Raw genomic sequence first — 25,064 nt, forward strand, 5'->3', positions numbered from 1 at the left:
TTACTGTTGGCACTAAAGAGAACATGAGGAGCACAAGCCATCTCTCAGATCTCCATGCAGCTTCTGCAAAGCTGTTTATTGCAGCACTGTTCAAAGTGGAAACTTGTGTAGTTTTTGAACACTTCTCAGAGAAAGAAAAGTATTTAATAGAGTCATAAAATACCAGACTGGAAAGCACCTCAAGGATCATCTGGTGCAATATTTCTTGACAAAAGCAGTATCTAGAGCACTATGTCCAGCTGAAACATAAATGTGTCCAGTGTTGGGGAATCCACTACTTTGCTGGGGAGGTTATTCCAAGGGCTGATTGTTTTTTTTTAAAAAAATGTCTTTGTGTCTACCTGGAATCTTTCCAGGATTATTTTGTACCATTACCTCTTGTATCTTCCATGTAACTCCTTGTGAAAAGGGAGTCTTCATCTTCCTTGTAGCCACTCTTTAAATACTGGAACATGGTGATAAGGTCTCCCCTAAATCTTCTCAAGGCTGAACACACCCAGTTCTCTCAGCCTTTCCTCACGTGGCAGCTTCACAGCACTTCAGTCATCTTTGTGGCCCCTCTCTGGACCCTCTCCAGCCTGTCCACATCTTTTTTTATATAGGTTACTTGTAGCTGAGCAGAAAGAAGTATTGGCTAGCATAAGGAAGTTGTGTGTTGCCAGCCTGACTTGTCTGGTAGACAGTTGTGGTGCACACAACTAAACCACAACTATGGAGTGATCTCACTGAACTCTCTCCTCTGGTTCCTGAGGGGCATTCCCTGTGTCTCCTCTGTCTCCTGTAGCTTGCATTCCTCCTGCCTCTGCTATGCTGCCCTTGGTTTGGTTTCAGGTGGAGGAACTGATTCGCAAGACAAGCCAGACGCTGCAGCTGCTGATAGAGCACGACCCGGTGTCGCAGCGCCTGGACAGGCTCCGCCTGGACTCGCGCCTTCCCGGCCACATGAAGGCGCCCATCTCCCCTCGCTCCCTCTCGCCTCTGGACATCAAGGAGAACCTGGAGGGGACGCTGCGACGGCGCTCCCTCAGGTAAAGGCTGGGAAGCACAGCCCCTGCCCTGTGCTGCCTGCCTGGGCAGCTCAGCCTTGTGACTGCAGTGACTGGGACAGGGCTTATCTCTGATGTCAGCCGTGGGTAAACCAGTGCAGAAGTCATGGAGAGCTTGGGATTCTGCTGTTGGTGTACACTCTCTCCGTTCCCTTTCAGGATGACAAACGTTCAGTAATAAAAATAAGGAGCTCTACTGTTAACAGAGAAAAGCTACTAAGTTTCAGAGTCAGTAAATGTAAAGGTCAGGTTTTTACCAGCCTTAGATGACTGGGGAAGAACATGGGGAAGGGGAATCTGGCTGAGACCTGGGACTTGGGAAGAAGTCTTGGTGAGAGTGGAGCACTCCGTTGCTCATTTAATCTTTTACCAGTACTTTATTTAGAGATAGCAAGTGATGTGTCTTCACAGCTTCCTCCCCCTGTTCTCAGAGCTCTACCTCAGACTGCCAGTGCAGGAGAGCTTGTTGCTGCTGTTAGGCAGCTCTGACTTGGAAGCTGCTCTGGATTCATAAGGAGTTTCCACAGTGCTGGGAGAGCATCTGGGTTTGCAGATAGTAAAAGCACTGGAGCACATTAGAAGCTGGTCCTTAGGGGTGAATGATGGGATATGCTGGACCAAAGGTTACCCAGCAGCTTCCCTGACCTTCCTGTCATCCTTGTTTTCCAGGAGAAGTAACAGCATTTCTAAGTCCCCTGGCCCCAGCTCTCCAAAGGAACCGCTCCTCCTGAGCCGTGACATCAGTCGTTCTGAGTCCCTGCGCTCCTCTTCCAGCTGCTCCCAGCAAATCTTCCGGCCCTGTGACCTGATCCACGGTGAAGTTCTAGGAAAAGGATTTTTTGGACAAGCAATCAAGGTGAGGGAGGTCCTCAAACATTCATTAATTTGAGTATAGCAATGTCTGCCTGTCTTGGCATCCTCCACCACAGGCTTGGTGGTTTTGCCTTGCTGAGAGGGCTCAGTCTTGGATCTTCCCTGGTTTTCTCTGAGACCCATTTCTGTTTCCTTCCCTGACCGTGAGTGTGTCCGAGTGCAGATGTTTTTGACTTTGTCCCCTTTGAGTGTCAGCCTTGGCTGTACATATTCATCTTGTGAGTCAGGGTTAGCCCTCCAGAGTGTCACAGCAGGGTGAGGTGGGGAGCACAGGGAACAGGCCACACTTCCTCTTATGAGCATCTTTCCTCTGATGTGTGTTCAGCTCCCCAGCATTTCTTACCCACCCTTAGTGTGGTGTGTTCAGGGGTTTGCTAGGCTGATGTAGTGACCATGTCTGAACCCCTGGCACAGCCTAAATGGCTTGTCATTCTGGGGGTGGTGTCAGGTCTTGCATGACTCTCACAATTCTAATCTCAGTCAATGGCATTCTCTGGCATTTAAACTGTGATCTGACTGAGGGTACTCCAGCAGTTCCTATCCCAACATTCCTGACAGCACCAGGGGCACCTTCCTCTGCCTTGTTAAGGTTCTGTGAGTTCCTCAGTACTCAGACTGCACTCACCACCAGGGGATGGGACTTCTCCCCTTTCACTGGTATAAATTTGAGGTGTCCAGCCACCATGTTCATCTCATGCTTCCGTGGGAGGTGATGAGCCAGCACTACAAACCCAATGCTTGATCCATACTAATGAGCATATTTCTCTTCTTCTCTGCTCATAGAGAAATAACAGGTGCAGGTAAGTGAAACCTTTGCTCTGTTGCATGCTTTTGTCATCTGTGTCCCAGCAGTTACTGGCACAAAGGCATTTCTTTTCTGCTCAAATTGCCCCATAGCTGTCCTGTTCTGGTGCATGCTCTGGGAGTTAAATTTGCCCCCATGGAGTTTCATGTGACACTTGTTTTAGTTTTGCTGGTATGTCAGCTTAAGAATTCCACTTAGCCTTGCCATTGTCTCTTCACTTCCCTTTATCACTGGATATTAGATGTCCCTGGCTGAAACATGCAGTGTTCCCTGGCTCATTACTTGTGTATGGATGCTTGATTTCAGATGGGAGCAGAAGAACATTGTACTCTTGCTTCTGTTGTGTTATTCCATGCACTCACATTCCACCTGTGTCAGCTTTGTTATATCCATGGCTCCAAACAGAACTGGTGTGTCACAGTGTTTGCAAGAGCTCATAAGCTTCCTAAATACTATAACTGGGTCATGTGTTCTGGATTTTAGTTCTGGAGGTTTTCTAAAGGACTTTTTTGCCTCTTACCATTAAAAAAAAAAAAAGTGACATTTTTCTTAGGCTTCAGATTGACTGGGTGTGATGCAGCAAGTACTGTATCTGGTCACATAATTCTCTTCTGATCAGAGAAGCAAGGTGGTTGTTTAGTTTGCTGCAGATCTTGGAGAGCCAGAGCTGTCCAAGTTAAGCAAATGAAGAGGAGAGGATTTCCAGGAAAATGTGCTCATTGGAATTTGGACTCTTTCTACTCACTCCTGCACCCTGTGCAAGCAAGCCTGAGCTGGTTACAAAAAACCTTCATAATACAGCAAAATGCCAGGAACTAGTTGGAGATAGGCAAACAGTTCTTGAGGAACTGGAAATGCTTTCCATGTTAAGAGCCAGGAAATTTATTACCTTATTATTATGATGGATTTCTTTGTGTTTTCCACTATTCTAGGACATTCCTTCATTCCTTGCATGTTGAGACACACTGCTCCAAAGGAGCAAGGTAAAATTAACTGCTTCCTGCCTTCACTGAACAGCCTGTGCACTCCAGTTCCACTTGCACGTGGATGAGATTCAGATTCCCCATAAAGCCAAAGCATTTATAATGCAGTTTTGGGTTGTTTGGTTTGCTTTCTGATGCAAGTGAACATTGATTCTTTTGCTGACACAGAATGCAGTTGGTGCACAAAATGTGAGCATCCTGCTGGACAAATGTGTTCCATAAGGGAACTTGGAGGCGTGCAGCAGTGTGGAGGCTTTGGCAGCCTGTGTGCACACTCAGCCCTGTGCTACCCAAACTGGAGCCTTTAGCTCTGGATCTTGGCTTGATCCTGTGTCAGCTTTAGGTAGTTTCTGTTTCACACACGGCACCTTCGGTGAATTCCAAAAGGAGAAGTTTCATGTGGTTTTCAACAGATCCCTGAATTTCCTCCCATCTCTATTCTTCTCTGGATGGAGGGGAATGTTGCACTTCTTCAGAAGCTGCAGGAGCATTGGAGCTGTGTGTTCTTGAACCTTGCCTGTAGTTGTGGGTTTTGTTTCCACCAGGTGACTCACAAAGCAACAGGAAAGGTGATGGTGATGAAGGAGCTGATTCGCTGTGATGAGGAAACACAGAAGACTTTCTTGACAGAGGTAGGAGCAGCATTTCAAACAGCTTCTGAGCCAGTAGTGTGGTAGAACTCTCCCATCTTCTCCAGAGAGAGACAGATCGTGCCAGCAGCCTGGCAGGAATGAAGGTGCTGAGGAGGGAGACATTGCTCAGGGAAAAGCTGACATGAGCTGAATGTTTGCTGCAGTGAAGTGTGACTCACACTGGGCAATAGACATTGCTTCAGTTCATTAATTTTTCAGTGATAAGAGCAGCTTCAGTCAGAGGCAAATTGAGCTGTGCAGTACATAAAGGATTTATCCCTTGAGCCTTGTGCATAAGTACAAAGGATGAGGGCCAATATCTGTAACATATTTAAGACTCATGCTGTATTTAAGCAAAACTATTTTCTTGGTGGCTGCCTACCATGTTTTTCAAAGTCAGATTTAGCTTAAAGGCAGCTCCCTAAACACCTGGCACTGCTGTTGTGACCCTAACAGCACAGACCCAATAGCTGCTCTGGAGAGTTTTGCCCTCTGAAATGTTAGCCAAACTCAAGAGTGCTCTCCTTAAAGACTAAGATCAGGTTAATTGCACAGCATGAAAACGAAGGGGCAACAGTTCATTGACTGCCTTAAGGTTGGGGTTTGAGTGATCTCTGTGATCCCTGAACAGGACTTTGAGCTCTGGAGTGCTTTTCACCACAGAATGGATCTGTCAGCACTTGTTCCATTCCCTTTTTGATGTGAATCCTCCCTTTGGGGTGTCTGTGCCTGCAGGTGAAGGTGATGCGCAGCCTGGACCACCCCAACGTGCTGAAGTTCATTGGTGTGCTGTACAAGGACAAGAAGCTCAATCTCCTCACCGAGTACATCGAGGGGGGCACGCTGAAGGACTTCCTGCGCAATGCAGTGAGTGTGAACTCAGTGTGTACTCAGGGAGCCTGGCTGTGCCAGCCTCATGTACTCGTTATTGGTCTTCTTTGGAGCTGTGCAGTAAAGCTGCTTCATAGCTGTGGGTGAGCTTGAGGCAGGAAGCCTCTTCTTTCTGGGGCTGTATCGTGTCTCTGAGTGCTGTAAGAGAGTCCCTCTTGTGAAGGAACTGCTGTCAGCTGGCTGGTAAGATGGTCCCTGATCATTGAGGATTTGTCTTTCAGGACCCATTCCCCTGGCAGCAGAAGGTCAGCTTTGCCAAAGGGATTGCCTCTGGAATGGTGAGTGGGACTGCTGCTTTGTAACAGAGCAAACTCTGGGGGCAGGGTTAGTGGCTTCAGGAGGGTGGTGTATGAGGGGCTGTGGGCACTGCCTGACTGCTGGAACTGCGTTGTGGAGTCTGTAAATGCTCATCTGGGAACCCCTAACACCAGCTTTTCTCCTTCTGTTCCAGGCTTACTTGCACTCCATGTGCATCATTCACAGAGACCTGAATTCACACAATTGCCTGATCAAGCTGGTGAGTTACACCTCAGTTCCCACAGCATGCTGCTTCTCTCCTTGGCATCTTCCTCCCTTGGTTTTCTCCACATGATGTTCCCTCTTTTGTCAGGGTGGAACTGATTTCAGAGAGGCTTTGTGCCCCAGGCAAAGGAGCTTTATTCTCACACAGGGTTTTCTAGACTGATCCAGCTTTCACTGTTTCTGTGTTCTGTTCTCTTGCCACCCTTCCTCTGGTAGCAGTTCCTGTAAGAGTCACTTTCTGAGAATTAGTACAGCTCTGTTCTTTATCTCAACTCTGAGGTGTTCTCTGCAGCTGTTTCTGTTCTTTTAACCACTCAGTGACTTTTTATTGGCACTCAGGATTCAGACAAGTGTGTAGGTGTGTGCACGTGTCTCTCATTTTTTAAAAAGCTGGCTCACAAGATTTTTGTGTAGTTTCATTTCCTCAAGCCTGCCCTTCTTCACTTGGCTTCAGACAACCCAGGATGAAAGTCCAAGTTAATTCCTGACCAGGTATAAGAGGAAGATCTAAAAGGGAAGGTCCCCTGGCAAATGTAGCCAAAGTGATGGTATAAGTGCTAGCAACCACACAGGAAATAAGAGGAAATAAGATCATGAAGGGAGCAAGTGATGAGCTGGGGGCATGAACTGGGTCTCTTACACTGTCTGGACATCTTGCTATGCTCATGTGGCTGCTGGAAACCCGGATAGTTGCCTTACTATAGCTGGTAGTGAACAGGAATTGCAGCCTCTCTGCTCCTGAAAGGGGCTGGGAGCGATCAGTGGCCTGTCCTGAACCCCCTGTGCAGGATAAGACAGTGGTGGTGGCTGACTTCGGTCTGTCCCGGCTGATTGTGGAGGAGAGGAAGAAGCCGACCCTGGAGAAGCCGTCGGCCAAGAAACGAACCCTGCGCAAGAGCGACAGGAAGAAGCGCTACACCGTGGTGGGGAACCCCTACTGGATGGCCCCAGAGATGCTCAATGGTAAGAGTCCAGCACGGGGAGAGGCAAGGAGACAGCCTGTGACAAGGTACAGAGATGGCAGGATTACTGGAAGTTTCTGTGCCCCAGAGAAACTTTTAGAGCCCGTGGTTTTAGACCTGCTGTTGTGGAAGCTTTTCTGTACACACAGAGGTCACAGCTGCAGTCCTGCACTGCCTGCCCTGGTGAGCCTTTGTACCAGCCCAGGTTCTGTTTCTGGCTTGACAGCAGGATTCTTCAGGAGGGCAACAGAAGTAAACTTGCTGCAATCCAAATAAAAGGAAAGACAAAAGAGGCCTGAGATAAAACTGAACCCAAGATCAATTTCTGTTATAGCCTCGTGCTTTGGACCTGCCCCTTGAAAGAGGGAATCGTTACATTCTGGGATGAGGTTTATGCTGTTGCACAGATCTAGGGAGAGGCCATGTGCTGCCAGGTTTGCTGAAGCCTCAGGATTCAGGTGGGAGTTGTCCAAGTGCAGGGAAATCTGGGTTTTGACATGCAGCCCTCAGCTGCATTAAGGTTGAGCTGTGACTCTTAGAGGAAAAGCTGCCCCTGCAGGAGTTGAGGTGAGGGTGAAATACAGTGGATACAATTTCCTCCTAAAGAGCAGGTCTCTCTGACCAGGTTGGGCACCTTGGCTGGCTGGGATATCAGCACTGTCCAGCACAGTCTGCTGGGGAAGGAAGGACTGGGCTTCTCTCCCCCAGCTCAGTTTTCTATGTTGCTTTCTTGTGTGCTGTTCTGTTTGCCTTTTCTCAAGATCTCCAGCAGTAAAGAAGTCTGAGGCTGCTTCTCAGAGTCTGTCTCAGTCCTGGCATTTGTCAAGAGAACAGCAAAAGCATAGTCTGACATCAGCTCTGAAAGCAAGGCTGCTCAGCAGCTCTTGCCTTGGGAGGGGTGTGTCTGTAAGCAGAGCATGGCGTGCTGGAGCCTGCCAGCTCTCCCAGGATCAAAGTGCTGCCGGTGTGTAATTTATTATCTCTGCAGTCACTGCAGCAGGGACTCGCTGGCTGCTGGGGAAGCTGAGCACTGGCTCCATGCTCTGTAGAGATCCACAAGAACAGCAATCAATGAAAATGGGCAGGAGCTTTCCATAGTTATTCTTAGCCTTTGCTCAGGTCTGATAGAGTGTTGTCCTGTAATTCCCCAGTACAAGAGAGAAGCAGGGTTAACATCTGTAATGGCAGTGTAATGCAGTTGGCATATACAGATCTTGGGGTGACCAACCCTGCTCAGGTTTAAGCCTTGCTTTGAATCCTGTTTTAGGGCTCTCCAGGGAAAAGCCTTAGTTAAGCTTGGTACTGGCAGCTCCTGAAATAGCTGGCTGGGTGACTCTCTCTTTACAGAGCTGAATGTCTCATGTTTCCCACAGGACAGAGCTACGATGAGATGGTGGACATTTTTTCATTTGGGATTGTTCTCTGCGAGGTAAGACAAGGACATTACATGGCATCTTTAATGTCCCCATCTCTGTGTACACACGGAGTCACCCAGATCTCTGCATCTGACTGTGCAGCCTGTGACCTAGCAGCACATTATTAGTGAATTAGACTGGGAGAACAAGGCTGTTTCCTCAAGGAAGATAACTGTCTTGTAGTTTGCTGGTCCCAGTTTCTTCCTGGACCGAGAGAAGCTGTAAAAAAGTCATCAAGTTCTGACTGAGCCTGCTATCAGTTTGAAAGTAGATGCATTCCCTAGAACTGTGATGCTTTTTTCTGTCTCATTAAAAGAACAATCAGCTGCATAATCTCAGCAAATTCAGGGCTTCCACTGGGGATGGCACTTCACTTCAAAGAAGTGGAAACAAAAACCTCTTTGCAGGTCGATTAATGAAGCTTGCACCCTGAAGTCTGTTGGCTTCGTTTATTTCTAAGCCAATGCAGAGTCTGACTGCTATATCAGGGTTTTCTGTCTGCAGAACAAAAAGCAGCACTTGAAAGCTGCAAGGTATTTTCAGTTTAAAAGGTGTGTATGACAGTGGAAATACAGATGAAAGGCAGGGTGTTATGTGTAACACAGCAGTTGCAGGAACACGAGGGGATGCCAGCACAGTTTCATTTTCAGTGTTTGGGTGAAGGAGACAAAGAAAATGCCTGTGCATGAATCTTTGTGGCCTCATCTGGAGCTCTGTTTACACTGGGCCCTCCTCTCAGAGAATGTTGTGGCTGTGAGTTACAGAGTTAGGAACTTGAAAAATCTGTATGTGGGATTAAAACAATTGTTTCATCTAGAAAAAAAGACAAATAAAAGGGTAGTAGCATATGAACATCCTCCTTGTCGCCAAAATTATGCTAAAAAATCTCCTAAAATTAAACATTCAAACAGATAGGGATATAAACCTGCCAAAATACATAATGGGTGTTTCTGTCTAGTTCCAGGATGTAGCTGTCGTGCTGAGTTACTGGCATAGAAAAGCCTGGGTGGTTATAAATAACAGCCCTTCTATGATACCCAGTGAGGCTTTAAACTTAATACTCTGTCCACGTGAAAGTTTCTGTTGACCTTCTGAGTCCAGATGCCCCCACAGCTCTCTGCTGTGGGCTCCTTCCCTCTACACTTGTGCTGGAGGTGCTGAGAGCACTGGGGCAGGGCTGGGGCAGGGCTCCCTGTCCACCCAGCCCTTTACTGGCTCTCCTTTCCCTGCAGCCTCCTGGCTCTCAGTTATGGTTGTTTGTCTGTCTTGTCTGTCCCAGCCCTCTGGCTGTGGTGGGGGTTGAATCTGTCACTGGCAGAACAATTCAGAATTGGAGCTGCTGTTGACTTCCCAGCATTGTTCAGGACAGGCTGTGTACTGAGGGGCTTTGCTGTTGGCATGGTAAGGTGGTTGTGGTGGTGCAGGTTGCCTTGATTGCCTGCAGTCAGGAGGGGCCGCATCATCCCCAGCTGCAAAGACACTGTGCAGCTCCCTGAGAGGGGCACATCATGCTGTGTCTTCTGGCAGAGACCCTGGGCAGGAGGAGCAGGCATCTGGGACTTCCTCCACAGCTGTGGACACATCACCAGGTCTTGAAAAAGTTTCCAGTGAAGTTTGTCTGTACATAGTGCCACGAGCTCATGGCTCCATTGGAAGGAAGAACAGATTTCTGTTGTTTCATTTCCACCATAATACTCTGAAGGAGCCCCTGCCTGATCTATTGCAGTACCTAAGTGCTTCTCTCACTTTCTCTAGATCATAGGCCAGGTTTATGCTGACCCAGACTGTCTCCCACGCACACTGGATTTTGGCCTTAATGTCAAGCTGTTCTGGGAGAAGTTTGTTCCTGCTGATTGTCCTCCAGCCTTTTTCCCTCTGGCTGCTATTTGCTGCAGACTGGAACCAGAGAGCAGGTAGGTTTGGGGCCTGGAGGACTCTTTGGAAGCTGCAGGATGTGTCTGTGTTCCCATAGTGCAAGGACTGCTCTGCACAGAGGGCAGCTCTGGGAATGCTCAAAGGCTTCCATGAGTGAGAGGCTTCAGAGTCAACAGTTTGGGAGAGACACTGCTGTATGGTGGAGATGTCTGACACAATTCCAAGACAGTAAAGAAGGAATGATTGTTCAGGATTTCTCAGCTACAAAGAGCAGGGGCAGACTTTGACAGTAAATACTTCATTTGATTTCAGTTATGAAACTTGTAGCTTCAGAACAGTGTTGCTGTAGGTTCCAAAGAGCCAGACCTCCCTGGTCACTGACTGGCTATAAAAATGGGTAGCTCAGACAGATGAGGGCTTTGCAGTCTTGGAAGCTGAATGGGGAGGAAATCCTGGCCCTGTTCATCACTCTGTACATGGTACAGGGACCTGGATGGATAAATAGCTCAGCCTTTCCAATGCTGTTCTGCTTCCTCCTTCCTACTCATGTTTTCTCACTGCTGCTTCTAGGCCCCCTTTTTCCAAGCTGGAAGATTCCTTTGAAGCTCTCTCTCTGTACCTGGGAGAACTTGCCATCCCCCTTCCATCTGAGCTGGAGGAGCTGGACCACAATGTGAGTGTGCAGTATGGACTGACCCGTGACAAGCTACCTGAAAACACAACCTAGGCTGCTCCTGCTGCCTGCACCACTTCACTGGAGCTGGGCTGAGCAGCAGGGAGGGAGATGCACTTCAGCCACTTCCAGGGCATTAACGGGGCACCACGCTGTGCATCTGCTGCACTGCCTCTCTCTCCCCACCCAGCTTCCCTCCTCCTGGATATCCTGATTCACTGTGGATTCCTGGCACGTTTCAGAAGCAAAAAGGATTGTTTCCTGCCAGCTGCACCTAGGAAAGCCGCTGAACACTATTTTTCTGGCTTGAGAAATATTTCTCTGGCCTTTTCAGGCTTCTTTACTGTGGTGCCTTAGAACTTGGCTGCAAGCTGTGAAGCCACCCTGGCCTGTGTGCCAGGGAGGGAATTGCTATAGGAGACTCTCCTGGGTAAGGACCAACTTCTGGAACAGCTTCTCCCACTGACTGCCCTGCCCAGAAAGCTGGGGAAATTGGACATCCAGCGACATGTCTCACCAGGACAGCACGTGTATGTATCTGCATGTGTTTCCCAGAACAACCCACTGAGATTTTGGCCTCTGACACGCAGCAGAGGAAGGAGTAAAAAGCCCCAGGAATTGGGCAGCTCTCCTGAATACCGTGTCTCTGGGGAAGCACATCTGAATTCTTGTTTTGGTTTTGTGGGCTTTTATTCCTTCTGTGTCTCTGAATACCTCCAAAAGCCTGCCTAGAAACACTAAGACTGCCTAGAAACACTAAGACTGAGCTCTGCTTGCCCCTCCTGATGGCAGATGAGGCAGGCAGCAAATGAGCCACTGGAGCATTTTCAGACCCTGCGCCTGCAGTGAGTTTGCCTGCCCAAAACCTTAACCTAGGTGAAAGTATTTGAACCTGAATGTGTAGTTCTGCACTAGGCACTGGGTGTGGACATTCCTGAGTGCTTGAGCTCTTGGCCTGTGGATGTGAGGTGACAGGAATGGCGGCAGAAGGTGCTTGTCAGAAAGCCAAATGTTTGAAGTGGCTCAGACCTTGGGCATGGACAATGGCAAAAGGGGACTTGCCCAAGGTTAATTAAAGGATGGGCTTGTCATGAATAGAAAAGTGCTGGAGAATGTCCCATCCTCCCTGGAGTGGCAGCTGGAGAACTAATAATTCAGTTGCCACTACCTCATCCTTTCCTGCAGATTGTCCAAGTTGCTCCTTTGAAGGTCCTTTGTGCAGCTGCTGCTGCAGCACCTGAGCTGATTCTCCAAACAGAAATTTTCCTCAGGGTCATTCCCTGCTCTGGGGTGGGGGGAAAAGGGCTTGGAGTCATTGGGAGGTGGGTAGGGCTGTATTTTCTTCCAGTACTTCTCTTCTTCCTCCCTTGGTGGGAGAAGGAAGGAAGGAAGCTACTGCTGCAGTAGCTCACGTGGTTGGCAGAACTGAACAAAAAGCTGAATCAAGTTCTGCTCTAAGTCTCACAAACATCATGGTTTAACTGGATTTTAGTGTGCTCCTTTTCCCCTCCTCCCTTCAGCATTGAATGGTGGGGAATGGGTGTTAGTCTTTGCTGTTACTTTGGTTTCCTCCCCTACCCATGAGTTTCAAGTATTATGTACAATAACATGGGACCAGCCATCACCTGACATCAGGTATGCAAGGGGGGTGTTTTTAGTCTGTGTAGTGGTGTTTTAGAAACACTAGGGCCTCCCTGTGCTGAGAGTCAGGCAGGAGCCTCTCTAAACTGGGTCCAGTGGATCCAGGATTGTTAATAGGATTTGCCCTTTCATTCCCCCTCCCAGGCTGGTTTGTGAGGGGACCCCTGAAGGGAGAGTCCTGGGTGATGTGTGGGTGGGGTTTATGAACTGTGATTTGCACAGCTCCACGTTCTAACTAAATTAAAGAGCAGTAACTATGCTGATTTTGTGGTCTCTGTGTTCAATAAAGCCGGAAGCCGTCACTTTCTCGGGTTTCTATTGCAGTCACAAAATGGCAACACCAAAGCTGCCCAGATTAGGTACCATCCAGAACAGCCTTTTCTAAGGCCACGTTCACAGAACTGCAGAATCACAGTGCAGTCCTCTGTAGGACTATTTACCTGGAGTGAGGGAAAGGGAACAAGTTCTGTTCAGTCCTTGGTTGGTTTCAAGGGTGGACAGGAGTCAGCAGATCTAAGAGCCTCTCCATTTTCCTTTTCTAATCCAGGGATAAAAATGCAACCTGTTCTTGGAAACATCTTATTCTGAAATATGTAGTTCAGGGGACTTTTGTTTAGACAACAACTGAACAAAAATGCTGGCACTGTTAGTCCCTCTATAACCTGCTGTGCTCTGTCTCCATTGCACTTCTCAAGGGATGGAGCTGCTGCTGAGCAGCACCAAAGCAGAACTGAGCCAGGGCAGTGCAGGAAGGGGCTGTAAGCAAGAGTCGGTTCCCATGGGCCAGCCTGCTGAGTCACCCACAGCTGCTTTTCAGGAACAGTGTCCCAGTCCAAGAGGAGCTGCTGGAGCAGGGAGACAAGCTTCATGCCCCTTGTCAATGCTGCTGCATGCAGGCACTGCTTGTAGGGATTTACTTTTGGGCCTGGCAAACTGAAGTGGCATCTTCCCTTCTCCTCAGTTCAAAGTCTGAAACACTGCAAAGGATGCTGCTCTGGCAGGAGGAATGCACAGATGAGCCACAGTCCACATAGATCTACAGAGCATTCTTCTTTTAAGCTTTAATATAAGGTAGCACAGTCTGCACCTTCTCATAATGAGGTATTTAAAACATTTTACAAAGAAATGGTATTCAAAGGCATTTAAAAATAAAATATTTCCCTTTTCTGAATCAAACAGTAACACTAAAACCCCTGCTGCCAAGTGCTGCTCCCTGTTAGGCCCACAGCTCTAAAGCAGATGGCTGGAAAACTTACTTGAATGGCTTGAATCCCCTGAAGCGGGGACAGCTGTTTCCCTGAACTGGCCTTGCCTTGGTGCCACGAGGGAGACACTGCAGCAACCATCCCTTCCAAAACCCCTGAAATGCTAATAAAAGTTGTTACAAAACCTCTCTAATAGGACCAGGCTCTTTAAGTAAGTAGTCTTGCTGCACAAGCTGAGTGTGTGACAGAGGCTGGACCAGGAGCCACACCAGAACTTCAGTATCTTACAAAACAGCTGCCCTGTTCTGCCCTGAGAGCCAGAGCTGCTGCTCTGTGGTCAGGGTGACCTCCACAGCACAGAGTACTGGCCACTCTGTCCAGCACTGGCTCTGTAGGAAGCCTAGGGAGTTCAAAAGAGGATGTTCTCTACCCTCAGTGTTTCACCTGCTGTAAGTAACTGAAGGGCAGTTTGTTTTCTTCACTCCACAACTATCTACCACTCACCTTTGCTTTACTGATCTGTGCAAGTGAGCAGGAGGCACAGACAGACCCCCTGGACACCTACAACTGTGGCTGTGCATGTAGCACCACAGGGGAATGGAGAATTGGCCTCAGCCCTGGAAGACCTGGATTTGTCAAGAGCTTGAGGAGAGCACTGGGTCTAAACATTCTGCTTCTGGCCAAAGACATCCCTTAAACAAGCTCTTCCTTGGAAAAAAACCTGATCCAGTAGCAGGATTCTGGACAGCGATTCCAGCTGTCAGCCACTAAAGCAAAAAGGCAGGAACTATAATCAGTGTAATTATCTAGCTAAATCTGACATGAAGCTCCCCTCAGTCCCTGCAGTACTGTTCTCTCCTGAGGTTCCAGGCTGAAACTTAAGTAACAGTGCACACCATTAAATAGGAAAAGAACGTAGAAAGAGGAAGCCACGACCACACTCCAGGCTACAGGATCTGTGGCCAATTAAGCCTGGCCCATCATCCCCCCCAGCTCCTTGGCACACCATGGAGACAGGTGGGAAGAAGCAGCAGGGTCCACCACACCAGTCCCCAGCTGGTCATGCACTGAACGGTGCCCCTCAAGCAGATGATGAATTGCCCATTGCTCTGTTCCTCTGCATCACCTTCGTCCGGCGTTCATCAAAAGGAAAACAAAACAGAAATGAACACACGCACCCCCTGCACTCACAGTGGGAAGCTGGAGGCTTTGCTCAGCCTGTAGCGCTCCTGCCTGAGCTGCTCAGGCCCCAGGAGTCCCTGCCTGGCCCATGAGGGGGCCGCTGCCATCCCGGGGGTCCTCCACGGGCGTCTGGCTGGGCTGCACCACGATGGTGTTCTCATCCACCAGCTCGCACGCGGGGTTGCTGAACGCCGACAGGGGCAGCGTGATGCGCTGCATCTCCCGCTCATACACCTTCTGCTCGTGCTTCTCCTTCAGGTCCTTCCCCCTGCATTACAACAAAAACCAAAATACACACGTGGGGTGAGTGCTGCTGCTTGGAGGGAGAGTCTCAGTAGAGCTGATGGAGTAGAGAAGAAGGGACTGTGCTCTTTAAGATTTAAGTGGTTTCAGCTGCATACAAAGGGCCAGAAATATTCCCTACTGTAAGCAGAGGACCACAGCTGAGCATCTCTGAAAAACAAGCAGCCAAGTGGTCTGTCCCTCCCTCAAACTGGCTTATTCACTGACATTGCTGCTGATAAATGACTGTACAGCCAAGCCCCTCCTTCAAACCACAGAGCTGCCATATGTTTCCTTATCCTTTCCAGTCCCACAGCGCTGCCTGGTGCAGGCCCAGGGGAGGAGTGAGACAGTGCAGAGGCCACTGCTGTGGAAAAGAGCTTCTGTAACCTGCTTCATCTGGAACAAATACTGGAGGTGATGACAGCTTCTGCCTTTTGTTGCAGCAAATTAAGCTGTCCAGAAAGTATTAAAGCTGACTTCAGAGCCGGCCCTGCCTTCTGCCACTGCAGCTCTAACAGCTCAATGCCACAACCAGCTCCTCAAACCTACCTCAGTCTCCAGCCTGTTGCTAAGTGAAGGAACACCTCTGTAATTTGTGCTGTGGAAGAACTGCCTTGCTTTAAAAATGGATTTGGCATTAATAGCATGTTGTCTCCAGAAGAGCTATGTATACCAAAAACTACTAAACCCATTAAAGGTTTCTCACCACTCCTACTACCCAAACCTGCCAGCTTGCACATGCAATTCTGAGATCAAGGCAAGGAAGGAGACAGTAAACCTGCAGAAGATCCCTGCTGTGAGCTCTCTGTGACTGCAGAAGCAAAGCTGCCTTTGGCCAAAGCCCAGCACTGGTCTATTGCTTCCTCCCACTGAGGACGGGAGAGAGGTGGGACAGGCACCACTCGTGATCTCAGGCAGGCAGAGCTGCTGGGGTTTCCTGTTGGCATTCTGGCTGCTGTTCAAAGCTGCCTACAAATGTGCAGCAGTGGCTGCCATTCCTGCCAGCACACAAGACAGCATTCTCTGAAGTGACACCTCAAATCAGATTCCTCGACAAGCGGCACTCTGTGTTTTGCCCCTTATGTAACACTCCTCCCTCTGCTTTTTTTCTGTCAGCATTTATTATAAACACTTACATAAGGACATGTCCCAGCTTGGGAAAGGGCTCCTTCTGCTTGGTTGTGTCAGACTGTTGTCAAACAGCCAAAACATAGAACAAACCCTCCCAGAGGAGGGAGCCTGGGCCGTTGCTTGCTGCAGTGACAATCACTGCTATTTGTTAATCCTGCCCTCTCTCTTACAACTAAGCTTGCTACTGCCACTACCCTCAAACACTGCTGAGCTACAGAAACATTTCTGTCCCACACAGTGAAGTGACTGAAAAAAAAGTAACTGAAGTCAAAGTCAAAACTGACCTTAAAGTACAGAGGAACTTTGCTAAAATGAACTTGGACCAAAAAAACCAGTGCTACCTGACAGTCAGCTTCATAGGATACAATGCATGAGTAGCAAAAAAACCTGTCCATTGTTTTTCTTATAAAGATAGACTACAGAAATCAGGGGAACACGTGGCCTGCTAGAAGAATTGTTCTTTTTCTGAGCAAAACAAACTTCCTGTGAGGGCACCTGAGATCTCTCCTTCCAGTTCTCACAAAATCCTGCTCCTGAGTACATCTGAAAAAGCCACATCAAGGTGCACATGCACACACAAAACCCCAAATATTAAATAGGGCAATTTGAAACTTCAAGTGAGATAGAACATCACAATAATGGGGGAATGGAGAAGAACAGAGTTAACTCTTTGGTAGTTCTTTCCTCAGTGTGACAAACTTGCTTAATGCACCACAATCAAATATACACTTCTGTCCCATTTCCTTGTGATCTGGTTGGGTGTGCAGGTGCTCAGACATTCCTGCTCTATATACACCAGCTTTTGAACAAAGAACAGCCACTCACCTCTTATAGATGTACCCCACGACAATGCCAGCCCCAATGGCAATGATTATCACCATCATGATCAGCCCCAGCACATAACCTGTGAAAAGAGAAAAATAAGAGCCAAAATTAAGAGGTGGCAGATCCAGCTATAATGCTGCTTTCAGAGCCTCAAAACATGTCTGTCCTGCTACAATTACAGGAATGGATCCATCAAACGATCCTGGGTTTGTACCTAGTGTCCCTAAGTCCTTCTTTTCTCTGGAGTTCATCTGTACCCTCTGACTGATGCCAATGACGGGCTGCACCGCGGCCGCCTCGCTCCGGGAGGGCAAAGTATCAGCTGGTTCAAACACCTGCTCCTCCTCCTGGGAAACACCAACTTCTGCTGTGGGGACTGGGGCTGGGCTAGCAGCATCTGTTGAGAGGAGAAAAAAATAAAAAAAATATATATACAACATACCAAGCACTTATGAGTACTTTAAAACAACATGTGTCTTGAGAGTGGGGCAGCTCTAGACTGGTATCACTGAACTGCCTTCAAAGCACACTGAAAAACACTGGAAAACACTTGTTCCCCCTGAAGTTGTTGCCAGAAATCCTACCAAAGTAGACAAGAAATCTGTTCTTCCCCCCACTTTCCTTTGACATGAACCTATTTAACTAAGAGCCCAAGGCACCACCACAGATGAAAGAAATCAGAGAGCAGATTGAAACCTAGGTTCAGGGCATGAGTCCAGAGGATGCACAATGACTTCATTTAGTGTATAGATCGATATACAGGCTGCAGCTTCAATCATGCTGAACAAGATTATGAGAATCTCCATCCCAAACCTCCCAGGAGCCTATTTATCCCTCTTCTGCCTCAATCTTCCTGACACAGGAAAGTCTGACAGGAGACTCCAGCTGGTGTGAAAACAACCTGGGGGTATTTTTCCCTGGTCCCTCCTTGCAGTGTGTACCAAACTGATAGTCCAGGACACCACTGGACAGGCTAAGTCAGAGCAGGCAGCACAGCCACTGACTAATGACAATTCCTTCCTCAGTCAAGGCCCAGAAATGGCACCCAAGGATACAGGTTCCTTCCCAGCCCTGTTTTTTATCAATGCTCTTTTTCATCAACAGCATTGAAAGATTTCCAAGGTAGCTCCTTCTTTCATGACATAGTTTAAATGGAAGCTGCAGCACTGTAAAAGCTGTGACAGTGTAAAGTAGGTATCTACTACCATTTCTACACAATCTCCCTTCCTTTTTGGAAATGCTGTTCACAGTATGCATCAACACGTGAAAAATCACTCCACCTGCATCTCCCCCCACAGCAGGCAATAACTCCCTGTGGATTTTCTATCTGCAGCCATTTTGAGTCCTCAGTGCAATGTGAAATGGAAGTACAGAAGAGAGTCAGAGACAGGAAATCAGGGGTCCTGCACAGTAACTTCAAGTAGGGTCAGCCAGGGCAACTGAACTAAAGTGAACTGTTGAACCATGAAATGGTGCCTGCTCTGAGACACAAAAATATGAAACCTATTAAACCTGCAAAGGGCTGAAATGCCAGGTAACTCTTCTGATCCTAAAGCTGCGAGAGTGTTTTGAGGAAGGATCTTGGCAGCAGAACATTTTTTTGCTTCACCTTAGGGAAAAGCAGGCAAAAAAAGAGCAAAGTGAAAAAAAAGGGAGGGTGTATGTGCGTGGGAAAAGTATTTACTTGCAAGGATGGCAGTCTCAAGGAACAGTGGTGCAAGTAAATCTTGCAGGGCTCAGAAAGTAGTAAACAGTTCAAAAAACCCTCAGTGGTTGCTCTGATGTCAGTCAACACTGACACCTCCTCTCCCCAAAACAGGCTTCAGCTACAGTTCTTTTGGCAAACTGTTTCTCACTGTGACTATCCAGGAGGTATGCAGTGTTTCCATTTCTTACTGTCCTCCCTTCTAGTTCTCATTTTTTCCACATTCTTGCTGTACACCCTGTACTCAAATTCCCACTGGCAATTCTTTAACAGCAGGAAGCTTCTTTAGTCAGCCATAACATGCCCCACAGCAGCAGTCTACCCACACCTCGGCAGCTCCTGGATGTCCAGACCTCAGCCCTTTGCAACACAGCTGGAGAGCGCTACACTGATAAGCGAATTATGGGGAGTGGGGGTTTTTCACAGGCCTTTTCTGGCATTAATGGCAAAGCCGGAGGGGCGGAGCACGGCATAGCTGGGAGGCAGATGTGCACGCACAGGCGGGGGCTGGAGGCAGCTCTGGGTACGCGGTGTTTCCGAGGGAGGTGCTGGCGTAGCCCGGGGTTGTTTGTGAGCGGGGGACCCCACCCTGGTGACAAACCGAGCCCCGGCGGTAGGGGGCAGGCCAGGGAGGGCAGGAAGAGAGGGGGACCGGCGGCGGCCGCTCTTACCTGAGCACCGGGCGATGTCGCAGGATCGCCGCTCGGGGATCCCGGTAGCGCCTTGGATGTAGCACCAGGGCGCGGCGTCGCCGTCCGGGTTCCTGCAGCTGTTGTGGTCCTCATCGAGCGCTAGGGGGCAGCGGGCCGTCAGCGCGGCCGCGGCACCCCCCGCTCCCCCGAGAGCCCCTCCCGGCCCCGGACCCACCTGCCGGGAGCGCGGCGCCGGTACCGTTCCGCACCATCCGCCAGTTGAGGCACGGGGCGCCGCCGGAGGCCACTCGCCGGCTGCCGCGGTAGGACTCGCCGTTACCGCGGACGCATTCTGCGGAGAGACGAGCCGAGCCTTGCGGGCGGCCCGGGCAGCCCCCGCCGCTCCGGGCAGCTCCCAGCACGGCCCCCGCTGTCCCCACGGGGGTGTTCCCCCTCTTCAGAGCGGCCTTTGTCCCCCACAAAGCCGGGCCGCCACTCACTCACTCACCCTCGGCGCCGCGGGCGGCCCCCAGCAGCAGCAGCGAGCCCAGCAGCAGCAGCAGCGCCCACCGCGGACCCCCGGGCAGCATCCTCGGCGCGGAGGGCGAGGAGCCGCCGGCAGCCCGGCCGCGCAGCTCGGCTCGGCTCCGCTCGGCGAGACCTGCCCGGCGCTCCCTCCCCGTAAACAACCGCCGGGCTGCGCTTCCCCCCCCGCCCCGCAGCCGCCGCCGGGTCCTAACGCTGCCGCTGCCGCCGCCCGCCCCCAGCACGGGAAGGGGCGGCTGCCGCGGGGCAGGGCTCGGGCTCGGGGCAGGGCTCGGGGCAGAGCGAAGCTGCTGCCGCACAGGGTCCCTCGCCCCGATGGGTGCGCGGTGCCGTGGGGCTGTTTGGCTCGAGGGGAACTCCGCGTCTCTGGGCTTGTCTCCTGCAGTCGCAGGAAAAGTCTTAGACCAGAAGAGGAGACTTTCCACACGGAACTGCGCTTGAACAACTGCCTGTGGCAGGAAAAGTGTTTATCTTCGGAGACCCAAAACTGTTCTCTCCCCTAGAGAATTATCATGAAGGACTAAATCCTGCTGCCCTTATTCTCCCTTTGGGTTCCCTTAGCTGTAAAGATATGTTGTAGGGGCTACACACTGCTACGGAGGCTGTGCAACTCCACCTTAAAGGGCTTTTTACATCCTCGCCTCTGCCAATCCATTACTTTTCATTGACTCCATGGGCTTACTCTAAAAGCTGCGCCTGCTTATAGGAAAAACCAAGGTAAACAGCACGAAGATGGCTTAGAGTCGTTCTACTGCAGGCATGCAGCCTCTGTGGTAAAGCCTCTCTGCAGACATTTCACACAGCTCACAATAGATACTTCTGTTTCTGGACATGCCAAGGGACTCAGTGCAGCCCCAGTGCCTGGACACGGCATCTGGAGTCCTCAGCATTGCTTCTGTTCTACACCAGTGAAAAACAAGCCCCTGAATAGCTGGTCCTGTTCAACAATGAGCTTGCAGAGGCAGCCTGGGCCAACTGATGGGTTTGTAGCCAAGGCACAGGCCTGCAGCTCAAGGTGCTATTTCTGGCTTTCCCACAGAGTTCTTCCTGACCTTGGCCAACCCGCCTGCCTCGCTTCTTTGCACTTTCCCTTCCTTTTTGTTACATGAGGTACAATCAAACCTTCCTTCTTAGAATAGGACAGGGAAGTTCCCTTCTTTTAAAGTTCTTTGAAATCACATGGAAACCACTGAACACATAAGAAATACTCCTATGCCAGGAAGCTGCTCCAGTGTTGGATAAATCACTTTTCAAGGCAGTGCTGGCTGCAGCAGTGGTCTTTCCCTTCCATTCCCAGATGTTTCCATCCTGGCAGTGCTCTCTGTCAGGCTGCTACAGGTTATTGTGTAACAAACCTGCCCAAGGTTCTGATCCAGCCCAACTTTTGCCCCTTTTTCACCAGGTCATGAACATTTTAAGCCCCAGGTCATGAACATTTTAAGCCCTTTACAGCCAGGTCACCCGCTGCATCCAGTCCACAATGGAGCACAAAACCAGAGATGTACCAGCATGATAGATGCAGGTACATTAAGCAGCACTACCACCAAGTATGAAACCACAGGTCTTAGCACACATTTGTGTGACTCAAGCTTTAACAACACGATTTACCACTACAGAAAATTTAGTTTAGTAATGTCAGATTTAAAAAAAATATGGGTGAAAAAAAAATCAAAACAGGAAACCAAAAACCAACTGTATGTGCCAGTCCTGACTGACATCACCAGCTAAGATGCAGCCTTTGTGCAATTATACTCATTTTCTGCAGAGACACCCTGCTACTGCATTCCTGATGTTCTCCAGTTACTCTCTCTAAAGGGAAGGCTAACTGGAGTCAGCAGGAATTTTTAATAAGGGCTATTCAATCAAGCTGCCTGTTTGTAATAGCTTTTCATCAGATTTTATGAGACAAATTCCATTCAGCAGAAACTGCAGGGCCACACATGCCTGTCCAAAACTTTGCAGATGGACTGCCAGCCTGCACAATTAATGTCCTTTTGCTCATTTCATGAGACTAACTAATGCCTCCATGCCACCTAGCACAGAGAGCACCTCCTTCTGTGCATACTGATCCAAGAACTGCAGGAATCTCTGTGGAAACAAATCCCAGGCCTTCCTAGTTCTCTCTCCTACTATGTAACGAGATAAATTTGCACTTCTTACACGCAGCCAAGTTCCAGCAAACTATTTGAGTTTCTAGTCCACAGAAGGACAATGGGGAATCTGGAAGAAATGCAAAAATCTTCACAGTAATGGTAAAGATCAAAGACTTTTCCACAACTGACTTCTAAGCATAATTTTTTCTTTCATCTCTAGCTTTCTCCAGGATGAGGGAAGATTTATGCCTGGCAGTTTCACAGAGTTAAGTTTAATAGGATGCCAGGTGGCAGCTGTCAGAGGCAGACTCAATTGCTCTTTCCACTGCTTAGGAATGGGCTTGCTCTTCTTGCTACACTTTTAGAGATTAAACATGACATTATTTCCTAGGACTTGATTTTAAACTACCCAAGCTATAATAAGTTAATAGCTTTGCAGCTACTTCCTCACATAGTTTACACTTAGATGTCTGTTGGTATATACACATACATATATCACAACACATCCCCACGTTTTACAGGAGAAAATACACGCTATTTTTAGGAATGAGGGACATTAAACATCTTCTCTAAACTCAGTGTGAACCAGTTGTGAGCTGGTACCTTTCTTTATACAGGTTCCACAGTGAACAATGTCTGCTTTCTCTCTCTCCTGTCTGTCAGCTGCTCTTTCTTGTTTATTTGTCCTACATTTTCACCTGTGGAAAAATTCAAAGTGTTTTGAGATTTAAAAAAAAAAAAAAAGAAAAAAAAAAAAGGAATCTAACAGCACAGCCCTCTGTGCCAAGGGAGGCAGCCCCAGATCTACAGCTCTGAAATGACTCTGCAAGGAGCCATCAAACCCACCCTCCTTCTCTGGCCACAGCCAAGCGTGTTCTGATCTTGCCAGGAGAAGTTCATCTAACCTCCTGGGCAAGAACTAACATGCTTTATTACTTAATCTTACTAAATAAGACACTGAGGGGAGTAAACAAAATGAGTTTTCTAATCTGAGTAATCTTTCCTAGCCAAATTAACATGGATTACTTAAAATGGAAAAAGTTGACCGTTGCCCTCCTTGTGACGGGACACACGTCACGCTCCCATCAGCTCCCCTTTCTTATTCCTAGATAATCAAAATAATTGTTCCAGTTTTCCCCAAAACTCCTTTTCCTCAATTTTCTGCTTCTTTCATAAATGGAAATGTTTAGAATAACGACAGTACTATTCTGAGACCTCACCATGAACAGAATATTAGAGCAGTTTGTGCTTAAGCTTAAAAAGCTGCAAGCATCAAATGTTACAAAATACTATTAAGTGCTTGAGCACTTGCAACTCCAACAAAAGCAGGGGTTTTATTTCTTTGCTGCCTCTCTCTTGATCATGAAAACAACTCTGGGTCTCACCTGCAAAAAGCCTTCTGTAAGCAATGATGCAGGAATTGGAAACAAACGTGTTTCATTTCTAAGCTAGATATAATTCGAATGTAATAAAAGAGCATCAGGGCTGTAACAAAAGGATCAGATATTGACTTTATCAAACTGAGCCGAGTACAACCAAAAATCAAGGCAGAGGCAGTGACTACAGAGGAGTCGCTGTGGAGCGACAGGAGTGTCTGCTGGCACTGTTGCACGGCGCTGTTGACATGCTCGGGAGAGGGAGAGGCTTTCTCCTCCTTTCTCCTCCCCTTCAGTCTGACAGCGGGAGCTATTGCAAAGCAAATGCCAGCCACAGCCTCCAAGGACTAACAAGGAAGTCTGCAGAAGCAAAACAACCATATGCGATATTTGAACTGGTTCAGACTGGTTCACACTTTGCTCCACTAAGTCCGAGTGCTTTCTCAGATGGGTTTTTGTGCGGGCTGTAATAAAAGGCCAGAGGCCTCGGGAGGGCAGTCTGGGTCCTATTGTTTACTGGGGAGAAGCATTAAGAGATTATCTCTAAATACTCTCGGCAATCAGCGACTTAAGAAATTTCACACACTGAGTCCTCTTAATGGCATGATTTTTTGTGTCCCTTTTGGACAAGAACTGCCCAGTGCCTTTCCAGTTTTCTCAGTTTTGAAGTGCTGACAGAGAGCTGTGTTCACACTGGCCCACTGCAGCAAAGGTCCCCATGGATCATCCCTCAGCTCCTTCCCTGGCTGCAGCATTCCAGCCTCGGTGCCTGATCACAGATTGCTTTACCTGCTATCCAGTGGGTGTGTCTCAGAGCAGGACACCACCAAACCACAGCAATCTTGTCAGGAATTGGGTACAGCTGTCTGAAGATGTTTCAGTCTCCAGCTGCACTGGTTTTTGTTGGGCTGTTTGTTTGTTTTTTTGCTGCAGATGCAGGCTGCTACTGACAAAAGCCAGAGCACACATTTCTAAGGGTGGAGGCAGGGAAGCTATTTTGAAAGATACTGTGATCTACTCAGAGAACACACAAGTCTGAGCCAAGAGCAGAAGCTTTACTCTCAATTTTTGAATGATCTTTGCCTGACCTTAGGCAAGCTTCTGCCTTGGTTCCCCATATTAGCATTACTTATGTCACAGAGGCAGAAATGATTATATGTCTGCAAAGCACTTTGGAAGCTTCAGACATCCAATACCTACCTTATGAAATGGTTCTGACCTTATGAAATGGTTCTGCAGGGGAAGGAATCCTGGAGACAGATATGCAGGAGATGTTCTCAAGTTCTACATAGGTAGCACTGACTTAGATGAAAGTACAAATAAGCATTAATGTAGGACTTCATTAAAATAGGAGAATTTGTTGCTTGGTTGTTTTTTAAGGTATAAATGTACTTTTGTAACTTTCTTACATCTCAAACCACAGTGGTGCCCAGCAGCACCTGGCAAAGCTGAGCAGTCTGATAACCCATTTTATTCTTGTTAGAAAATGCCTACCTAAAAATAATTGTTTATTATTTGCACATGAGAAATGTGAAAGTGTAGCATCAAAACATCTGGAGATTTAATTCAAAAGGAATAAAGATTTCTGTTCTGATATCTGTTCAAATTAACCTCCAGTGAATTGGGTGGGATTATTAAATATTCTACCAATCTTTCACTCATTATGGAAGTCAGTTTCACAGTGAAAGCCCAAAACTCTGCTGTTTAAACCTCAATAATAATGGAATATTACCACAGTAATAGTTAGACTTCATTGTGAAAAACAT

The 25,064-nt window shown here is 48.3% G+C and overlaps 2 protein-coding genes across 6 annotated transcripts in view; one reads left to right on the plus strand and one right to left on the minus strand.

Moving 5' to 3' along the window:
• LIMK2 (LIM domain kinase 2) overlaps positions 1 to 14,227 on the plus strand; it is a 32,314-nt gene extending 18,087 nt beyond the window's left edge. For 2 of the 5 annotated variants that reach the window (XM_074554438.1, XM_074554436.1), the window contains 11 exons: positions 832 to 1,028; positions 1,716 to 1,902; positions 2,703 to 2,719; positions 4,231 to 4,339; positions 5,075 to 5,206; positions 5,452 to 5,508; positions 5,682 to 5,747; positions 6,541 to 6,715; positions 8,088 to 8,143; positions 9,885 to 10,042; positions 10,575 to 14,227. In XM_074554438.1, coding sequence (XP_074410539.1) covers positions 832 to 1,028; positions 1,716 to 1,902; positions 2,703 to 2,719; positions 4,231 to 4,339; positions 5,075 to 5,206; positions 5,452 to 5,508; positions 5,682 to 5,747; positions 6,541 to 6,715; positions 8,088 to 8,143; positions 9,885 to 10,042; positions 10,575 to 10,731 — 1,311 coding nt within the window. In that variant the 3' untranslated portion in view covers positions 10,732 to 14,227. Of the gene's footprint in view, positions 1 to 831; positions 1,029 to 1,715; positions 1,903 to 2,702; positions 2,720 to 4,230; positions 4,340 to 5,074; positions 5,207 to 5,451; positions 5,509 to 5,681; positions 5,748 to 6,540; positions 6,716 to 8,087; positions 8,144 to 9,884; positions 10,047 to 10,574 lie in introns of those variants that run through there. The other 3 variants (XM_074554435.1, XM_074554437.1, XM_074554439.1) reach the window with 2 other exon arrangements.
• On the minus strand, positions 13,356 to 20,222 carry PIK3IP1 (phosphoinositide-3-kinase interacting protein 1). Its single transcript, XM_005493479.4, has 6 exons — positions 19,792 to 20,222; positions 19,519 to 19,635; positions 19,323 to 19,442; positions 17,161 to 17,343; positions 16,947 to 17,025; positions 13,356 to 14,973 (listed from the first exon to the last, which is right to left on the minus strand). The coding sequence occupies exons 1-6, from the start codon at positions 19,871 to 19,873 to the stop codon at positions 14,766 to 14,768; spliced, it is 789 nt and encodes a 262-aa protein (XP_005493536.2). The 5' UTR covers positions 19,874 to 20,222; the 3' UTR covers positions 13,356 to 14,765.
• Between the last annotated feature and the right edge of the window lie 4,842 nt (positions 20,223 to 25,064).

The sequence above is a fragment of the Zonotrichia albicollis genome, chromosome 18, assembly GCF_047830755.1.
Source record: "Zonotrichia albicollis isolate bZonAlb1 chromosome 18, bZonAlb1.hap1, whole genome shotgun sequence".
NCBI lineage: Eukaryota > Metazoa > Chordata > Aves > Passeriformes > Passerellidae > Zonotrichia > Zonotrichia albicollis.